At 43.4% G+C, this 21,511-nt stretch overlaps 1 protein-coding gene across 20 annotated transcripts in view; it reads right to left on the reverse strand.

Annotated features, from left to right (window-relative positions):
• MAGI1 (membrane associated guanylate kinase, WW and PDZ domain containing 1) overlaps positions 1 to 21,511 on the reverse strand; it is a 656,496-nt gene that overhangs the window by 37,276 nt on the left and 597,709 nt on the right. For all 20 annotated transcript variants that reach the window (XM_045493448.1, XM_045493457.1, XM_045493443.1 and 17 more), the window contains one exon: positions 7,388 to 7,419. In XM_045493448.1, the coding sequence (XP_045349404.1) occupies positions 7,388 to 7,419 (32 nt within the window). The remainder of the gene's footprint in view (positions 1 to 7,387; positions 7,420 to 21,511) is intronic.

Consider the following 21,511-nt stretch of genomic DNA (forward strand, 5'->3'; position numbering starts at 1 on the left):
CCTTGCCCCACTGACAGAATCTGCTAACGGGCTGGCCTTTTCTCCTGCAGAGAACGCACATGTGTTTTTACACACATGCCCACAAGATCATGTGCACAGGTTGTGTCTGCCATCTTGTGGCTTCCTGAGACCCTCAGATGGATGTAACAAATCTCTGACACAGAAGACCTGGAAATCTCAGGTTTGACTGAAGAACGGCTTTGCCATTACCACGGTGTGCAAACATAAGTCTACCAGAAATGGCTTCGGCCATTTTTCAAATTTTAACACCCTTTCTCACCTCCCAACAAATGTCTGACTCCGGTCCAATTTAATACAAAATGACAGAATGTGGAATGAGTTTGTAAAACTGTCTCTGGGGGCGCCTGGGTGGCTCAGTCGGTTGGGTGTCCGACTTCTGTCAGGTCATGATCTCGCGGTCCGTGGGTTCGAGCCCCGCGTCGGGCTCTGTGCTGACAGCTCAGAGCCTGGAGCCTGCTTCGGATTCTGTGTCTCCCTCTCTCTCTGACCCTCCCCCGTTCATGCTCTGTCTCTCTCTGTCTCAAAAATAAATAAACGTTAAAAAAAATTTTTTTTAATAATAAAACTATCTCTGAAACTGCATCTCTGCATCCCTTTTAAATGCCACCTAAACCCTGTCCCTAAATTTGGCAAACAGAAGTAAATAAAGCATCATTCTGAGAATACGCTCAAAAAAAACTATGTCACCACTTAAAGCTATCACTAGATGACATTTTCTAACCCACGCTAATGGGCTAATGCACAACATTCTGGAAGCTGTTTAGATTTTCCTCGGATAAGATTTAACCTCGCCTTATGTTTCTTTTCAAGTTCAATTATGCAAACCACTTGATTTGAAGATATATTCTGTATTCAGTATCTTGGTAGTCTAAGTTGTTTGAAGCTATATGCTCTGTGTGTATGTGCTAGAGTTCAAAATATGCCTTCTTCCCTTCTGTGGGCATGCTAATTAGCTTTCATGTTGCCTTTTATCTGATTAGAGCCCAGAACCGTCCAGGAGAAAAGCCATGTTTATGTATCTCTCAAATTAAAGTCAACTTGTACCTCTACAGCCACCCGGAATTACCTCTCAGCAAAGACCCGGGGCATGAGAACAAATTCACTTCTGAACTAGCTATAGCACAGGATCAGATTTGCATCTGGTGGGATTGTCTTTCTCCTCGTTTTTCTAGGTGAGAAACTGGCCCCAAGAGATCTATCTGTAGCTCAAGAGACATTTCAAGTCTGTTCTTCGATGCATACCAGCGCCACGTGACGACCTAGCACACAAATGCCAGAACGTCCAGACCAAGCCCTTGTACGTAGCTACCCACAATGCATATTGACATGCATTACAGTTCACTCATCCAATAAGTACACACAGGACACTTGCTGTGAGCCAGATTCTCAGGCATAAATGTGCAAAGGGAGATAGTACCTAAACTCTTAGAATTGATGCTCGTATCTAGGTGTGTGTGTGTGTGTGTGTGTGTGTGTGTGTGTGTATGTGTGTGTGTGTGTGTTGATGGACATTAATCACGTAAACCTAACAGTTTGATACCAACAAACTGCAATGTCCTGTGGGTAGGTGGTAGGGAGAGACTTCTGGAAAAACAGCCCATTAATGGGAACAGTATGTGCTAAGTCTTCAAAGCAAAAATGAGCTTGGGCTGTCTGAAGAAGAGAGAGAATGTAGTGGGACACAACAAGGGAGTGGGATGGCCTCAGATATGCTTGGAGACCAGATACTGCAAGGACTCTGAGGGGTGCTTTAAAGAATTTGGGTTTCATTCTTAGCTCAGAGGAGAAGAAATCTAATCAGGAATTTAAAGCAGGGATGTGCCAGGACCCAAATGACTTATAGAGAGTTTGGTCTGGCTACTGAGGGGGTGACTAGGTTGGTGTGGACAGGAGTAAAAGCAGAGAGGAGAGGCTATCGTGTATTCTATGTGAGAGATCCAAGGTGGTTTACACTACAGAATAGCAGTAATGAAGAGGAGGGGGGAAAAAGTGAAGTCAAAGACATTTTGGTGCCAGATTCAACAGGCGTGGCTGAATGGAGGGCAGGGAAGAGGAAAAGGAGGGGAGGACATCTTGGAACCACGGATATTCACCTCCCAGGTCTCCGGGTTGAGCAATTGGTTGGAAAGATGTACCACTTGCTCATGGTAGGGATGGGTGTTTCCAAAGCCAGCTCTTGTCACTACTCTGATTATTTGGGAAGGAAGATTTTTATCTTTAAATTTTTTTTTTTCAACGTTTATTTATTTTTGGGACAGAGAGAGACAGAGCATGAACGGGGGAGGGGCAGAGAGAGAGGGAGACACAGAATCAGAAACAGGCTCCAGGCTCTGAGCCATCAGTCCAGAGCCTGACGCGGGGCTCGAACTCACGGACCGCGAGATCGTGACCTGGCTGAAGTCGGACGCTTAACCGACTGCGCCACCCAGGCGCCCCAAGATTTTTATCTTTAAATCTCGTGTCAGTTGACTAGGAAGAAAGAAATGGGCTCAATTTTCAAAGCTCCACAAAAGTCCTTGGCCACACACTACCCACACACACTTGTGTCATAAGGTCTTTTAAAATAAAATTGTACCAACCTCCCTAGAACAAATGATTTCCTAACTATTGACAGGCCAGGGCAATTGGGAAGATGCAATGGTTTTTATAAATGGAAGTAGGAAAAAAAAAATCAACTCATCAGTATTTCACAAAATGATTTCAAAACGAAGGTACTTATAAAGTGAGCTGAAAAATATTTGCCCAGAAGAGTAAATGAATACAGACAGCACTTAGGAGCTTAAATGATGAAAAGAATTCATGTGGCTTAAAGATGACAAATCGATCCATTTTAAAGCAAAATTATTTACAGTTCACTTATCTGCCAAGACTGAAGGCCACTGCAGTGATTTACATGGACAACAGGAAAAACTCCAAGTGCTGATGAGATATTAGGCCAATGTCGTTAAAGGTTGTGCAAAAATCAGAGACGCAAATATAAGCCAAAGCAGAGGATGGTCTTTCTCTTTGTCTCTTTCTTTTATCATTTACAAGTCTGAGTCAAATAATCTCTTCCAAAAAGGCAGATGAGAGGAGTTAATGGAGAAGAAAAGGAAAGTATCGATCGGATATGAAAATGAATTTTGGTTCACATGGAATGTTTGAAAGATACAAAAGCAAAGTCTGTCTTCTAGGCTCCGAGGGGTTGAGGGAGTGCGTCGCTGAGAGAAGGTGAGGGACAAGGAGACTTACATGAGCAACCCTAATCCTTCTTCCTTCTACTACTCACTGCTTTGTGGCTCTGGGGAATTAAGACAACCAGGAGAGTTTGAAAACCAGGCAGGATACATAAAACTGGGTGATTCTGGCTGGGGTCACTCACTGGGTTTATTACCTGAGAGATCTCTCTCTCTCTCTCTCACATCTCTTAACAACTGGTCGTCAGCAGTATCCCTAGGGTCTCTTCCAAGGGAAACGAGCTGAGGACAATGGACCAGAAACCTGTCACTACTGCTTCCTTTCAGCTTGCTGCCTTTGCTGCAGTTTGTCGAACAGACTTCCTTGGTCTCTCTGACATTTCGTGTTCCCTGTATGAACACTTGATGAGAAGCTTTTTAGTAACTGGGGAAGTTTTGTCTTCTTTATGAATATGGTATGCTTTCTTTGATCTGACAATAACAGCTACGTAAATAAGGCTTCCCGTATTGCTCAGGCTGCTGGGGAACTCAGAAAAATTCCACAGCTCAATCACAGCCTCTCAGCCCTGGGTCCTTGCTGGGGCTTTGTAAGGACTATTTAACTTAGGAGGTTGCAATTAAGAGCTGAGTGGTTTTCATTATGTGTGTACTTGGTTCTAGATTATCTTTCTGCTTTTTTTTTTTAACTTGGGAAGGTTTTTGCCTTTATGCCCCACATGAGGAGGATTCATGAAGATCTGCCTGTTTATGTGAATATCGTTTCTCTCTCCCTAGTTGCCTGAGGGCAGGAGTGTTTTCTGGTTTAGATCCTGTTGTATGCTGGCACGGGGTCTGGCATACAGAAGAATCTCAATAAACACAGGCTGAGGCAACAAATGCATACAATTTTTGGTGATTTGTGACAATGAATCTTTTTTCTGAAAGGAGCAATCAAAACATTATGTGTTTGCAAGCCCCGCCAAGAAAGGCACAGGACCAACCTATTTACCATAGTATTTCCAGTGCCTCACACCAAACCTGACACTTACTAGGTTCTTGATACTAATTGCTAAATGAATGGATAGATGGACGGATAGTTGGGGGATGAGCGCATAAAAGATAAACGCATGGACAGATGCATGGATGGGTTACACGAACAGATGGACAGATGAAGGAAGGGAGAAAGGTAAGTCACAGCTGGGAAACGAACTAGTGAGAAAACAAAAGTGAATACTGACTTAAAATTCAGGGTTTGATGTGGTATTTAGAGTTTTAAATTAATTTTTTTAACTTTACCTATTTATTTTTTTAGTAATCTGTACACCCAATGTGGGGCTCGAACTCACGATGCCGAGATCAAGAGTCATGAGCTCTACATACCGACTGAGCCAGCGAGGCACCCCTAGAGTTTTAAATTCTTACAAAATCCTTGAGCATGATTCAGAACAAGAGTCTCAGTTAAGTAGGTTTCCAGTCAGGATGATTAAATTGGGTCTCAGAATCAGTTCTCCAGTGAGGTCTAAACCTGACAGCAAATATGTCTTATTTTTTTCTCTGCCATGTGGCAAAGAAATTCCTGATGTTATGGTATTAACATCCAGGTATTAAATGAATAACAATTTATTAAGGCACTGCCATTGTTCCCAGTGTACAGAACCCATAAGCTTAACATTTAAACTAAATCTAGTAGGTGAAACTGCTTATGAAGAGTAAGCTAGAGACACTGCCCAGGAGGGAAAACAAGATCAAAAAGTCCTTTTGTTCTGATAAAAACCCAACTAATTAATTATTGAAAACATTAAAAAAAAAAAAAAGGTATGAGGGCAAAAGGAAGCTGTCAGTCACATGAGCGAGCCAACAATGTCAGAAGACTCTAGAACAGAGAAAAAACATGGTCCCGGGTTAAGACTGTATATTCACAGAGCTAATGGTACATCTCAGCATGTTATAACCTGGCACAATCCGCGTGCATTCATTACTTATCTTGCACAACTGACCCTGTCTGCTATTATGTGCCTGGCTTTCTGGAACCATGACATCCAGCTTCCCCATGGATTCCCTTCGACCCCACCAGAAAAATCCCATCATCATCTGTCTCTGTGGCAGGACATCATCAAAATTCTAACTGGGGAAGGGAAACAGCTCTCAACCCACCTGTACAGAGCTCCCACGGATCACAGATGTTAGCAATGCTCTACTGGCAATGGCAGACCTTGGCTGATTGTTCCCAAATTTTGTACAGCAGCTGCCAGAGTGTGCCAGCAATGCTGTGAAAACCATCATCCCTGTCCTGGCACAGAAATCAGGTAAGGACAAGCCCCAGGCCGGGGGCTTGTTCTTTTCTAACCCGGCAACACACCAGGCTCTTAGCTTGTGGTAATTAAGAGCCAGCAGACTGTGGGCAAAGCAGTTAAGAACGCTTTTTTCCTAGGAATGAAGCCGGAGTAATTGGCTTGCTGCTTGCTAATGACACGGCTTCTACAAAAATAAACTGTCATAGGGAATTCTCTTAACTGACTTGGTGAAAACAGGCTCTATACCTGTTTGATATCCTTTGAGTTCGGCAGTGAATTCCAAAACACTTTGGGGAAGAAACGATGCAAATGAAATCCACAACATCCTTTTGCAAAGTAAGTTTAAATGGGATGCAAAACCAAAAAGAACACCTTACTCCTTGATGTCATGCTCCCTGGGCAGACCTGCTATATCTCCCCCCAGTATGCTCCTCGTTAAGACTCCATTCCATGTGGGTGTGCAAATTAATTCCGTGCATCACGGAAAACGCTTGCGGGTGGGGGAGAAAAAAGGATGGCTAAATCAAGCTCATGAGACACATCTTTCGGATTTACTTCTATTTTTCTGAAGGCTGAATAGGTTTCTGACTATGACCTGGGGATCAGGACACACATGTGCCATGTGCATGCACGTGCACACACACACACACACGCGCGCGCGCGCGCTCCTGAGCATTGGCATCTCTGTGGTTCCGATGTGCACACCTACCAGCGCTTTTCAGCTTCAACATTAACACAGACTGACAAGGGAGGCAGCCCGAAGTCACATGTTGTAGACACCACAGCACCGTGCCACTGGAAGCACATCAATTATTGCAGGCTTTTCTCTTTGGACAACTTAGGAGTGGAGCTTAAGAATGCAAGAAGCTTCTTTGCTCATCTCCTTAATAAACTTCTGCCTCTCACCGCCAGGCTTGGAGACAGGTGGAAAGAATTCCACTGCAGCCCCGTACGCTGCAAAGTTTTAAAGGCTCTCCTTTCCCGGATGGCAGAAAGCCGTAAATCTTCCCTCCCCTGAATACTCTAAGCCACATGGAAGTACCCCTCTTTACCCAAATGTTAATGAATCGGGAAGCTTCCTTCTCCTGGATCAATTTCATAGGCATCCTAAGTCCAGATTTTGAGTTTTTAAGTAGCATTTTAATTTGTTGTCAGTGCCCTGGGAACAGAAGCTGACACCACCAAGCACAACACCATAGCCACTAAGCTATTAGCTAACATGTCAACTAGGTAATGCATCTTCAGGGAAACCAGATTACAAAGGACAGCAAAACATTGATTTTTTTTTTTTTTTTAAAGAATCCTATACCTGCAGCATAATGCTGCTAAAGCTAGCAAAACAACAAAGGACATTTCGACAGCAAGGAAATGTCTTATTCTCAATGCTGGGGCAGCGAACAGGGTTGCATGTGAGCGTGGATATATATACAGGGCAAAGCAATTCTTCAAACCTGCAGGCTTTTTAATTTTGTAAATAATTCATCAGCCAATGCATAAGAAAGCTCAAGGAGAGAATCTGCCCATGTGAACGGATGGAAACACCAGTTAAGAGCAACCTTACCCAGAAAGCAGGTGGAGCTCTCCCCCACCCCCCTCCCAAAGGAAACAATAGCATTTGTATCAAGTTAAAACACCTAAGAAAGTCATCCATTTGAATGCGAGTCGTGATGCATTTATAGAGAAGATTCCAAACATGCATTCTTTAACCTGGCTCCTGCAGCCTGCCCACAAATCACTAGACAGTTAAAGACAAACCCAAACACCTTCTATACCAAACAGACCCTCAGAACTTAATCAAATGAGCCGGAGCTACCGTCTCCCCCATCTACTCTAAAACACATTACGTGAAGTCAAACCAGACAGCGTCCACCCCCCACCCCCCGGCAAACAAGAATCAAGTAACTGACAAGTCCTTACCGACTTTGGGCTCTTCTTGGGAACTGGCAACCCTGGAAAAAATGCAACAAGGAGGGAAGAGGGGAAAAAATCATTAGCATATAAATGTTACCTTTTCCTTAAAGAACAATCCCCAGGTGTTTCATGGCAACCTAGCCATCTGCAGAGTTATGTCAGATTTCTCCCCAGCATCGGAGTTACCAGGCTGTTCATATCGAATCAAAGCAGAGGGAGGAGGAGAGCGAGAGGCAGGAGATCTATCTGCATTAGCTATGCTGGCTTGTACTGCAGCAGCCTGGAGGCTGGGAAAAGAAATTCACAGACCTCAGCGGCCTGGGAAATTGAACACTTGGACAGAATCTCAAATGCTCTTCTGGATTAAGAGAGACTTAACTTACAATTAAGTCCAGGATATTTCCTTTCCCCACGATCCACTTGTCAATTGAAGCGGACCAATCAGGACAGAGGAAGGGGTATATATTTAGTTGCAGAGGAGTACATGGTTAAAATTAAATTTTTCTTTCTTTCTTTTTTTTGGGTCGTTTCTTTGCTTTCCTCCCTCCCTCCCCCGCCCCCCACCGCCTTTCAGGAGAGGAAATGCCTTCTTTATTTGGATGAGCTGAACACCAAAACAAAGACGGATGGATGTTCTTTTGCCAGCAGAGAACACAAATTTAACTTGCTGTAGGACCCCCTCCAGACCATGGGCACACCTCTCCATGCATGTCAGTCAACCAAGCACACTCCTATTTAGCTTGTTGGAAAGGACACTAGCTGGGGCCAGACCCTCAAGAGGAAAGCAGATTGTTGGGGGAGTGAATGAGAAAATTTCATGGAGCTGAGAGAAGATGATAATGGATAAAGAAAAAAGGCAGAAGAGAAAAAGGTATTCACTGATCCTAGCTGGCTCTTCCAGAACCCCGTCTTTCACGGGAGGGTGAGAGCTGGAAGAGGCTAGTGATTGCTGCACACTTCTAGAAAAGTCAGCAGCGATTAGGGGCAGACATATGGGAAACCTGCCAACAGGAGAGTGAAGCAAAGGAGGGCTAGAATGAAAAAGAAAAGCGTAGAACGGTGTTTCAAAGGTAATCATTTCTGCAAGCTGTCCTCTCATTTTTTATCTATTTTTCATTTTTGGTTTGAGCAAGGGTTAGAATGCAAAATGCAGATTCCATCTGTACTGGGCACAAAAGATAGACTTCTGATCTGATGATTTTGCACTGGAAACTTCAACCTTTTTTAGAAAATGATCCCCGTGTAGTGTGATGATTTCAATGCTTTGGGAAGTGACTTGTCAAACCATGAGCTGTGCTAAGTTCAGCACAAGTAACACGAGGCAACAGAAGTGGATGAGTAGGAGGAAGCCAGCAGAGGAGCACTGCTCGTGTGCCCACTGCAAGTGAGGCATGGCTTCTCATGGATTACTTGTCCCCAAAGGCATTGGGGACGCTTCTGGCAAGGCTCATCACGTCATCACCAAAACGAGGTCATCACGGCCCGGCCGAGTAGCTCTCAGACTTCCAAGTACATAAGGAGAACGTACAGACTTTTACAAATGCAGAACCCTGGGCCCCATCCCCAAGGGCCGGGGAATCTGCACTGTAAACAAATCTTCCAGGAGATTCCGATGCAGGAGGTCTGAGCACCGCATTTAAGAAGACTGGGAGACGGTGGAAAGAGGAGGACCCTTTCCGGTCCGGCGAGATCGCACAGGCAGACCTTCGTGAAGCTGGCTTTAGAGCTGTCCGTGCTTCAGCGTCTCAGTTTACGAAATGGAGATAGTAAGGTTCACTTCACAGGATGATGATACTTAAAGAGACAAAACATTTTAAAGCCTCACACCTGGCGTAGAGGAGGCCTCTCAAATGTCAACCCCTTCACCGGCCTTTGAGAATTTACACCGTTCAGGAAGGACGTGCTTATGGTTATCTTCCTCCCCCCTAGGAAAGGTCATCTGCCTAACCTGTTAAAGTCTAAAAAATATTGCAGGGGAACTATTTTACCTGTGGATGAGAATAACTGTGCTGGGTAATCTGGTTGGGTCGCTATTCTTTAAAAAATTATGAAGTGCTTTTATTTGTTCATTAATGTGATTCCCTTAAGGAATTTTATTCAGTTATATTAGTGTTGGTCATTGCACACACTTCAAAAGTATATAATATTGCATCTTTGCACTCAGATTTTTTTCCCTAATTCTGACTGACCTTCTTCGTTAACTGCAAGATGCAACATTTCACTGTAGTTAGCTTTCACCAGACTTGTCTTCACACAAGATCCCAGTGACTCTCTATAAAAATGTGTCAAGAATCTCCAACGAGGTAGGAGGAGTCAGGGAAAGTGGCTTTGATCCATACTCTGCTAATCATTTATAAAACCGACCATCTTAAATTCCTGGTCTCTGAAGAGTTCGTGTATAAAATAAAGGGTACTTTTCCTTCCCTATCATACAGAAACACACGCTGAAAGTGCAGGTATATACAAGGATGCTCACTGCAGCAGGGGTGGCATAAAAGAAACCTGGAAAGGACCGGAGGTTCTACAGAAACTGTGGAACAGCGCACCTATAAGGCAGTCTGCAGAGGTTAAAAGCAGTGAGCTTTTTCTCTGAGTAGCATGGATGGGCTCCAAAACATGGTGCTGAATGCAAGCAGCATGCTGCAGAACGGCGGGTACAGGAGGAGGCCGGTGTCAAATACACCCTAACAAAGGCACGGTGTCCGCATTCCACAACTGTCCACACAAGACTCATCACTGGCGTATTTCTGGTGGGCAAGGAGGGGCTGGGATCGGAGGGGCTAGGTGAGGCCAACCTAGCCTTCATCTAGAATTCTTCATCAAGAACCTTCATCAAGAATACCATATTCATAATCTTGCTGAGGCAATAAAACATTTACTTAAACATGAACATTAATTAATTAATGGCCCTTCCATTAAGTGTACAAAACCATCCAGTCTGAAGCAAACTGGGGTAAGAGTTATAGTCCTGTTTCCTCTGAGGAAGCCCTCCGTGCAACATCCCAAAATATCCCAGCTCAACTGACCCTACAAGTTGTATTTAACCACAAAGAAGAAAAAGTATTAATTTAGAGAGGAATTTGTTCCTCTTTGCTACCTTGTTTTTCAAAAGCTACACCTTTTACAGGAGCCAAAGTTGGCCCTAAATTAGTATTCAGAAAGTCAAAAATCGAGAGACTCACTTGAGTGCTTTTTAAAAAAGAAATCAAGGATTTGCTTTAAGTCCACATAGTCATTAAATCTTAAAATCTAATGAATATGAATGCGGGAACAAAGCTCCTGATTACAATTTATAATATATTTTAGCCAAAACTACTCAGATGGTTTGAAAACAGCTGGGAGACCTCATCAGAAAATACTCAAAAAAGGTCACCCTTTGGCAGAATTTTCCAAGACCTAGAAAGCACACGATGTGGTTCTTACCAAGTGAGAGCTGAGTGCAGGCCATCCCACACTGGATGGGCGACAGAAAGCAGCGTGATCCCACGCTTCACAGCCCAACGGTGGTTCTCCCAGGACAAATCGCACTTTGTGTTCCCAGGGGCAATCGTGTCACCTACTACATGTGAGGTATGGGAAGAAACAGCACCTGTCTTAATGGGCTCACCTGCTCCCTTCAGGGAAAAGAAGGGAGATTTGGAGAAGAGGCAGAAGGAAGAGTCTACCAATGGCACCATCTGCTCTTAGAGCCGAGAAGGTGGCAAATGCTATTTCAAAGGGGTCCCAGAAAACTTTTACGGGGAAGCATACATTCAAAGTGTGAGACTAAGTGTGATTTATACAAGTGAAAAAGTGGGACCTGAATTTCCAAAGTTCCCTATGAAAAAGGAAATGTCCTTTTGGAGAAACCAAATGGCAAATTCTCTGTTAGTGACTGGAATCTGACCAAATAACATGAAGAGAACGCTTTCCTTTTAAATACCAAGACCATAAAGCACGTTACTGAACACGTTCGCATACAACTAAATGGCAAATGTTATTCTTGGTGAAATTTTATAATGGTTGTATGCAAAAATTGATAGCAAAAAGTAAAAACATAACAGAATACATATGCATTTGGAAACAAAGCCTAGAAGGTTACATGCCAAAACTGTGTGTTCTTTGGCTCATGGTTTTATTACCTATTTTAGGATCTTCTACAAGCAAAGCTTTACTTATTTATGAACACACACGTACACGCAGATGAATACCACAATAAACAAAAGCCTATACTGCCTTTTTAAGTAAGATGAATATACCAAATTTCAGAACATTTTACTGCACTCTTAAATCTCAAGAGCCATCATTCACCTCTAGAGCCTTCAAGAATTGCTTACTTTCCCCCAAATTAATATATACGTACACAGTTTCTTTAGGCACCCTGTTGAGATTAAGACTTGTGTTTATCCTGTGGACTAAATGGACATAGGGAAGATGTCGATAGCTCAGCTACTCTTCCACGGGAAGCCAAACATTAGTCATTCACTGCCGTTTTGGCACCGAGATGATCAAGCCTGAATTGTGGCAAAGAAATCAGACTTTCTTGGACCTAACTTCCTCCAGGCTAAAGGAAGTGACAATGTCAACCAACCTCACTGACTGAAAGAACAAAGAAAAAATCATGCAAGAGGCTTTGAAAGCGTGAATCGGAAAGTCACTGTCATAAGCAAAGTGGATCTACAAGTGACAAAAATGTACTATGCCATTAATTTATATTGTTTTTATTGTGATAGCCAATCCAGTGTGCACTTGGTCTCTAGATGTGAGCGTTTTAATGGAAACATTTTGGTTTCCTCCTTTGCATTCTAGCACATACTAATGTGCTAGAACATGTCCTAGAACATAGGGGATTCTTCAAAGTTTTGCATCGCAAAATGGGTGACTGAAAACAGCACTGGTGTTGAATCAGGTAACGAATGCAATGTTCAAGGAGCAGGGGGACTGTTACATATAGTGAAAAAGAGAGAGAAAGAGAGCGGGAGAGAGACTGATTGATTGATTGAGGCAATCAGGTGGTTAGTTCATGGAGACCACTGAAAGCCACGGAAAAGACGACTGTGAGAATTTGGTCTGGAGCTACTCTTATATTCCAAAAACAGAATAGACTACTCCTGAGCACATTTTCATGTCAGACCCCACTATCTTTTTTATTCTAAAACACATCAATTGGGGTGCCTGGGTGGCTTAGTTGGTTAAGCATCCAACTTCAGGTTATGGTCTCACAGTTTGTGAGTTTGAGCCCCGCGTCAGGCTTTGTGCTGACAACTCAGAACCTGGAGCCTGCTTCGGATTTTGAGTCTCCCTCTCTCTGCCCCTCACCTGCTTTCTCTCTCTCTCTCTCTCTCTCTCAAATAAAGAAAGCATTAAAAAAAATTAAAAGACATCAACATGTATTCCTAAATGCCAAACTTGTAAATTATAGCTGACTTTACCCCCAATAAACTCATCATTAAGAGTGTGCATTAAGGAAATAATCAGAGAGGCTCACAAAGATTTATGTGTATCTAAAAGGATGTTCAACACAGTATTATTTAAAGAAGATAAAAATTGGAAATGACTCCTAAGAACAGGGGACTGAGCAAACACATTGTTTTATCAACAAGATTATGAATCCATTAAAAATGGGTCCAGTGAAGAACATTTAGTGATGTGGAAAAGTAGTAATGATACAAGATGTTAAAAGCAGGATAAAACTGTACACAGAATATAAACTCATTGTAAAAATAGGTATATGCATGTATCACACACACATCACACATCCAAAGACCACAAGAACATGTATTAAAATACTGTTTCTGAATTCTAGAATTAGTAAGTTATTCATATTGCTTTGAGTCTTTCCCAAGTTTTCCAGATCTTACACACAACGACAAGTATAAACAGAGAAGCGTTATTCAGTGAGTTTGGACAATGATATGTGTTTATTCACTTTAGTGCACCGCTAGGTTAAAAATTACCTGGAGTTTCTTCTAGTTCTCTATTGGCTCAAGGACTACCATTTCTACTCAAGTGGCTGTGTTACAAATTACTGGGCCATGGCCTTGACTGAAAATAGGATAAAAAAGCTGTTAGAGCCTCTCTGAAGCAAAGCTGCATAGAAGCAAATAATTTTGCTTATCATTTCCAGTAGTCTCTGAAATCTTGACCAGTAATCCTGATAAGCCAATTCTCCTGGGTTCTTTGAACCCCAGGTTAAGCCACCTTGTCCAAGCACATGTCTATGGTGTTAGATGCAACTCCTGGAGTGAGGATGACTTCTGCTAAGTTTGTGCCTCTAATAAGGACAGTGTATATAAAATACTTTATCTGCAAATAGAAAGGATAATGAGAAGGAAGGATCAAGCAGGAAGAGAAAAGTTTCAGTGCATGTTTCTTCTTCTTTCTCGGGAAGAGCTAAAGGGCACATGGAAAAATTTTCTCAGGAGAGAAACTCCATTAAAGGACTTTGCAGAGCACTAATATTTATCAGCAAAATTGCTGCTACATGAGAGAACAAAGAACCTGGTAGGGTAATGCTTTTATTGGGGGGGGAAGGCAGTACGAGGACAGATCAAAACACTCAGAGTTGCATGAAGTACCAAGATGCAGGCGTGCAGGAAGGAAAGAGTGAGAAAATCTGTGATTTCCTCAGCTAGGCAGAATTGATCATTACTTCGCAGCAAATCACAGACTTTAAATAACTAACATTAATGGCTAGTAACCCATGTTTAGAGAGCCATCTGCATCATCTCGACCAACTAGTTTTTTTTTGTTTGGTTGGTTTGCTTAATACAAAACACATAAACCAGGGGGCACCTGGGTGGCTCAGTCAGTTAAGCATCCGACTCTTGATTTCGGCTCAGGTCATGATCTCATGGTTTGTGATATCAAGCCCCACATTGGGCTCTGCGCTGACAGCGTGGAGCCTGCTTGGGATTCTCTCTCTCCTTCTCTTTCTGCCACCCACCCCCCTGCTTATGCTCTCTCTCAAAACAAATAGACATTAAAAAAAAAAAAGGTATAAACCAGGATTACATTTAAACTGCACTCACCCTACCGATAAAATGCTGAGGGAAGAAAACTGCAAAAGGTAGGTACACTCAGCTTAACTTTTTCCACTGGAGGTAGGAAAGGAATTCACTCCCTCATGTAACCAAACTGTGCTAAGGGCCTGCTTTGGCCAAGAGCTGGAGATGAATTAAAGCAACGAATATCTTTTACAAGGTCCTGTTTTCATAGGGCTCACGTTACGTGGGGGAAGGGAGAATACACATAACCTAGCAAATAATTCCAGAGGGATAGTTTTGGTGATGAAAAAGAAGCACGATGATGGAAGAGCCAATACCTGAGCTTGGAAGGAACCGTCCATGTGACTGTTCACCCATGCAAGATTTACTGAGCTCTGCCATATGCCTACCGAAGCATTACGGGAGAGATAAAGGTAAATCAGACATGGCTCTGACCTGGACGAGTTCATAGTCTGTCTTAAAAAAAAAAAAAAAAAAGACACACACACACACACTAGACAAAATTGAGTGTGGTCAGTGCTAAGGGCCATGATGGAAAGGAGCACTATTGCTCTTGGGAGTACGAGAGAAGAGAGCTAATCTGATATGAAGAAGAAGGCAGAGGGGAGGAGCTGAACAATGAAGGAGGCTGGTATTTAATTGTGGGGTCAGGAGGTTGGAAGCAACATGTAATGACTGATGCTTGACTGGAAAATAACAAGCTTTTTAAAGGTTTGCGATTTTTATTTTATTATTATTAGTTCTTAATGTTTATTTATTTTTGAGAGAGAGAGACAGAGCATGAGTGGCGAAGGGGCAGAGAGAGAGGGAGACAGAGAATCCAAGGGAGGCTCCAGGCTCTGAGCTCTCAGCATAGAGCCCAACGTGGGCCTTGGACTCACAAACCACGAGATCATGACCTTAGCCGAAGCCGGACGCTTAACCGACAGCCACTCAGGCGCCCCTAAAAGGTTTTTTTTGTTTGTTTGTTTAAAGCAAAATCAGTGTGCCAATATAAACTCAAGGCCAAGTTTGAACTAGAGTACATTTTCACTGAAGGACCTTACAAGTGCTATATATCTCAAAATTGCATCCATAAAACAAAATTAAAAAAGGGTTGCAGTTTAGACATGTTTGCTTTTTCTCCCCCTTCCTCCAATCAAATCCTATGGCCAACCCTGCGGTGTAATGTTTCAATGCAAATATGATACTGGCTGCCAAGAACAAGAGCGCCAGCCCCAGTGTCTCCAAAAAGGGGAAGACATTCTTTCCTTTGGGGACCTAATAATGGTCATTACAAAATATTACGGACATCATAATTTAAAGAGATGACGGGGTCTCAGATCTCTGGAATAAGTAGCTCCCAATGCGTGTCATTTGGCATTTGGTAAGAAGAACATGGTTGCCTGGCTTTATAGTGACAGAGAAGTCGGCTTCAATTACACAGTACATACAGCCTAATAAATATGTCCCACAGAGAAATAAATGGCTTGCAAGTCTGGTGGCTGCTAATAGTTTACAGAGCCTTTCACCTCAAAGTCATAAGCCTTGAACTGGCGCAGGTGAGGAGAGGCCCAAAGTCATTAATACTTGGAGCCGCTCAAAAGGACTGTCACCGTGCAATTCCTGAGAGATGAATGGTCACTTCAGAATGGTCAATGGAATAACTAGTGCTACTGTGGTTGACCCCCCAAAACACGTGGAATACACCATAAAGGGTCAACAACTTGGCCTCTCGTTTGTCCATGTTTGTAAAAAAAGAAGTCTTCTAACTTCAGAGCTGAGAGTAAAATTAACTAAAAGAGCTGAGAGCTTGCCTTTTGACATACACTTATTCTTCTCAACTGCTGAGTTCAGTACTAACATCATCCCTATTTTACAGATGAGAAAACCGGGACATTGATGATTAAGTAACACGGCCACGGTCACACACTCAGGTGAGCAGCTGAAGGCAGACTTGGTCTAATGCCAAGACTGTGCTTTTGAACACTGAACTATACGGTCTCATTCGAAGGTGCTTAATCCATTCTGGATCACAGCTCACTACGAAGGGGTGTTTACCCATAAAAAAATGCATTCATAAAAATTTTTGCCTACAGCTTCATGGATATCATCCTGTTGGTCAACAGGTCAAGGTATCTTGAACCCATAATCATGATGTGGATTTAGGAAGAGTTCCCTTTGTAGAGATAGCATGGGAGTCTAGGCATAGCCAATCAGGTTCTCTGATATTTTACCCCAAGTCACAGTACCTAAATCATGGGCCATTCAGGGCTACACATACTAAAAATATAACAAGACTGGTCTCTGAGTTGCGGGCAATGAAGCAACTCTTTAGAGCTAACAGCTTGGCTGACACCCAAGTCCTATAAAGTACAGTTTCCAAAGTGGGTAGGAGCTCTTCCTAGCCTGCAAATGTATCCTGACACCACCTAATAACGTAATTAAAAAAAAAAATAGGTGCAGGAAAAGGAGTGAGTTATGGCATATTCTTTCTAGAAGGGGAAAAAAAAACAACTGTCAACTGAAAAAGACCACTAATTGGTCATGATGTACCACGAGGCCCATCTTTCTTCTCCAGAGAATATTTCAATCAAGATCTACTCTTTAAGGGTGGAATTACGCCCCTTCCTCAAATGGTTCCAAGAGAGCTCTCTAACTCTATGTTGGTTAGAAACATTTGTAATTCGGGTATTTAGGCCTAGGGTCTTGTCTTAGTCTATAAATGCTTCTAACTCTGAGGAAGACTCCCTACCTGTCATGCTGAGAACTTGGCTTTCCTAACACCTGTTATTTCTTTGATATTTTTTTAAACTTTATTTTTTTGAGAGACAGTGTGTGAATGGGGAAGGGAAAGAGAGAGGGGGAGACCCAGAATCTGAAGCAGGCTCCAGGCTCTGAGCGGTGAGCACACAGCTCGAACTCACGAACCATGAGATCATGACCTGAGCCAAAATCAGACGCTCAACCGACTGAGCCACCCAGGTGCCCCCCGCTAACATCTGTATTTCAAATGTGAACGGGTTTTTGTGGAAATTCTTAAGGGTTAGCCCTGTCCCCCACTCCTTTTTTTTTTTTTTTTAATTTTTTTTTTTCAACGTTTATTTATTTTTTGGGACAGAGAGAGACAGAGCATGAACGGGGGAGGGGCAGAGAGAGAGGGAGACACAGAATCGGAAACAGGCTCCAGGCTCTGAGCCATCAGCCCAGAGCCTGACGCGGGGCTCGAACTCCCGGACCGCGAGATCGTGACCTGGCTGAAGTCGGACGCTTAACCGACTGCGCCACCCAGGCGCCCCGTGTCCCCCACTCCTCTTATTCCCCATGCTTGTCGAGGCCTCCCTGCAAGAGGAGACCCCTACTTGTAGCCTGGAAGCTCCAAAGCAGTTCCTCTAACGCTGAAAGTTTGACTTTTAGCTGCTTATAATGTGTAAGGGGGGGATGAAAGAAAGAATAGTTCAAAATAGCTCATTGAAAGAAAAAACCAATAAGGATTCCTTTTCTGGGTTGGAAAAACAGGATACTGTGTGGGCCCTTATTTTAAGGCCACTGGCCCTGAAAGGAAACCTATCACTGTAATTGGTGCTGAGAAGCTTCTGGGTTAAAAAAGTACATGCCAGGATCCTTTTCTTCAGGGTTACTGACTTTTAGGGTGACTTCTATCCTGGTTGCTTTATTTTTAGCAATGTAAAGTTAGGCACAGGACCAAGAAAGAGATCCAGGAGAGCATCCTGCATTGTTTTAACCTTACAGGACACTAAACCCCTGAAATTTAAGGCCCTTTTTGAGATTCTTTATCTTTCCTATAACACAGGTCTCCAAAATCTATCCTGAACCCATCCGTCAGTCCATCTCCACAACCACCAGCTTTTCTAGCCTAGATGACTGTAAGAACCTAAGAATCAGTCTCTGCTTTATTCTTCATTCCTTTTAATCCATTATCCACACAGAGGCCAGAAACATCTTTCCACAGCATAAATCAGATTATATGGTCTGCAGACTACATGTTTCTATGGCTTCCCAACACAGTTTCAACGAGGTACAAGCTCTTTTCCGTGTCCCACAAAGCCTTCCTTCGTCTGACCCTGCCTGCCTCTGTGATTTCATCTCCTACTACCCTTACTCCTACCCATGCTCCAGCCAGAATGGCACTCTCCACTTCCAGACTAATTCCTTTTACTCTGCTGGGCCTTTGCACTGGCTGTTCCCTCCACCTGGAACATTATGCCCGTAGACCTACATGTGTGGCTTCTCATCACTTGGGGCTCTCCTCAAATGTTGCTACTTCTGAGAAGCCATCCAGGGATCCTGGCCGTCAGCAGATCCGAAGGTGACCCTTCTTAGGACACTTTCTTCACGCAGTCCTGTTTCTTTTGTTTCCAGAGACCCTGTGATTCTCTAAGCTCATACTATTTGTTTACCTGTTTATTGTTTCCATTGTTGATTGTTATCATTTACTGGCTTATTCTCTCCCTTTCAGGGACCTGGTCTCTCTGATCCTAGGGCTAGTCTCCAGCCCTAAAGCAGTATCTGGCCCCCAGTTCAGCAACTGCCTTTTGAATGCATGTGTGAATGTGTAGCATTTATGAAATGCATTTGTATCTTGAGGGCTGCAGGAAGGGCCGGGGAGGCAGAGGGGAGGGGCAGCGTGGTCTTTTGATCATCATCATCGCTGCTGTGACTGCTTAACAGCTCTTGATCCTTGGGCTGTTTCTTGATTTATTCGTGCGCTGCCGACTCAGCTCAGCTCAGCTCCAGGCTGCCTCCCTACGCGCGGAGAGCAAGGTTCTGTCTGCTGTGCCACCTTGTGTTCTAAATTCCCATCACAACGGATGGCTCGGGTCTCAGATTTAACGAAGACTCGCAAAGAAACCCCAAACCCCGCACCTCTCGGCTCCAGCAAATGGATATGTTCTCAGGGACTCTTTCAGAGTCGAAGTAATTCTTAAGTGAAGGATACCCTTCACACCTTTCCTTAGAAAAGCAACTTTTATGCCGACACTGAGTTCAAAGATTCCCAATGACTTAGCCTTCGTCACAAAAGGCAAACAAACACTGATGAAAAAGAATATTTCAGGTCTCTTCCAGCTTAAATGTATGAATCTCTAGAGCGGTTTTAACAGCCTCACTGGTGTGACAATCGCTTTTCAGCCACAAGGTACTTTTGCAAAATTGGAGGCAAATTTTCCCATTTGCTCTGTAAGGGTGTCTTTTCATTTGGTCATTTCAATTAACTTTATCATCGAACTGCTTAATTGTGACTGAAGCCACCCGGCACCGTATCAAACTTTATTTCAATCTCTTAAATTTAGGAAACCATATCAGCTTTAGAAAACACAGGTCCTAGTTAACAACGGCAAGGTGATCCGACTTGGGAGTCCTGCAGCACTACATTATTCAAAGCGTCTGGAAGTCAGACCTAAAGAGCCATTTACTGAAGGGTCAGGTTCTTCCAAAGAGCAGAGGACATGTGAGGAGCAGCTCCATTCATCTCCCATGGAGATATTAGATGTCTTTAAAATCCTCTTGCTGAAACAATATCTGAACTGGACTCCGTGATTATGTGAACTACCAAGAAGAAAAGCTGTTTGCTTGACTTTGTCATTTTCTAAGGACTGGCTGCCCCATATAGCTAGTGGATGCAGCGGAAACTGAGGCGTTCTTCAACTCTCAGATTTCAGGTTTCAGTGAGTCAAAAGTCATTTCGCCAACTGCATTGGCTTCAAGACAGAAGCAGACCCCACACACCCCCACCGCCCAACACGCACACGGTCCCACTCAGGAGGAATCTCAATTAGAAATAATTTTTATAGGTCAAGTACATTTAAGATGCAGGGAAAATTCAAGAATTGCAAGGCTATTTAATGAAATATTTTATCTGGGAACGAGATGTATCCCAGGGCACTTCCTTGAAGGAGTACTTTGCATTTAAGGCAGGGAAGGGTAAGAGAAATTCATACTGGAAATGAAACACATGCTCACCCAGCAAGTATTTTCAGAGAGGAAGACGCTTAACAGATTTCTCACTGTGGAGGATCAAATACCAGGATTCTTTGCTTCCTCTCCTGTCTGATTTTGGCTGGTTCCTGCTGCTTTTTTCTCGGTAAACGAGGTTCTAATCAGGCTTAGAGTCAAGTCAGATGAACAACTTAACGCAAGCAAACACAATGGAAATGGATTTTTTAAAGCGGTCCTGGAGCTTCTGAGAGTGCTTTCTACATACAAGAAACCAGCCATGGATATTGTGGGGTGCCGTGTGCACAGCTCACCCAAGATTTCTCTTGCTGTTGGAGTTAACATTCTCAGGACAAAAGAATTCATTAAAGAGTCTGACTGATAAAGGTCGTTTTGTGAGAGGTAACCTATAGGAGAGTGGTGAACCTATCGCTGGCCTTGAACCCAAAGTGAGCCTTTCCCTAAAGTAAGAGGCCGCAAAAGTCATGGTCAGAGAAGGGGAACGTTCCCACTGCCTTTCCTCTGGTTTGGATTCTGGACCCCTCCCGCCCCGCCCACACACACACACACACACACACACATTACTTCAGAGCCTCCTCCCTCCTTTCCTGTCTTCCCAAACTTCTGAAGGCCTCCTTCTCCGCATCAGTGATGCCTAGATTTGAGATTTCACGAACCACCGAATTTTCATAAAGCGGATTTGAGCAAATGACCACAATGTGCCCATTCCTCATTTTGCAAACTAAGATCGTTAACAAGGAGGACAAGGAACGATAAACTACCATTTAGCAGGTAGTTTCAGCAGGTAGTTTAGCAGGTGTATTTCAGCAGGAAAAAACCCAGGAAGGATATGATCTCTAAAGGGGAGATCTTGGAAAAACTTCGTGACTATTACTGTTCTGTCCTGATTCCACTGTTTCTGTCTCGTCTCACCGTTTACTGAGAACCATGTCATCACGGATCGGAAGGAACATAGCCCCGGCTACTTTTTCCCTTGAGGCTCCTCTGTTTTGCCTTCCTTTATTTTTTCTCAGTCCCAGAAAATTAGGCCACAAGTGCTGAGAAGCAGGACCACCTGAGCATCTCCTCTACCTCCTTTCTCGTAGGTCCTGTCTAATGTGAAGGACAAGCAAACCCTCCATCAGGACAGGGCCACACTGCAAACACCAGAAGCCCTCCTCTTCTTCCACCCTCACTACAGTACTGAGGA

The sequence above is a fragment of the Leopardus geoffroyi genome, chromosome A2 (assembly GCF_018350155.1).
Source record: "Leopardus geoffroyi isolate Oge1 chromosome A2, O.geoffroyi_Oge1_pat1.0, whole genome shotgun sequence".
NCBI lineage: Eukaryota > Metazoa > Chordata > Mammalia > Carnivora > Felidae > Leopardus > Leopardus geoffroyi.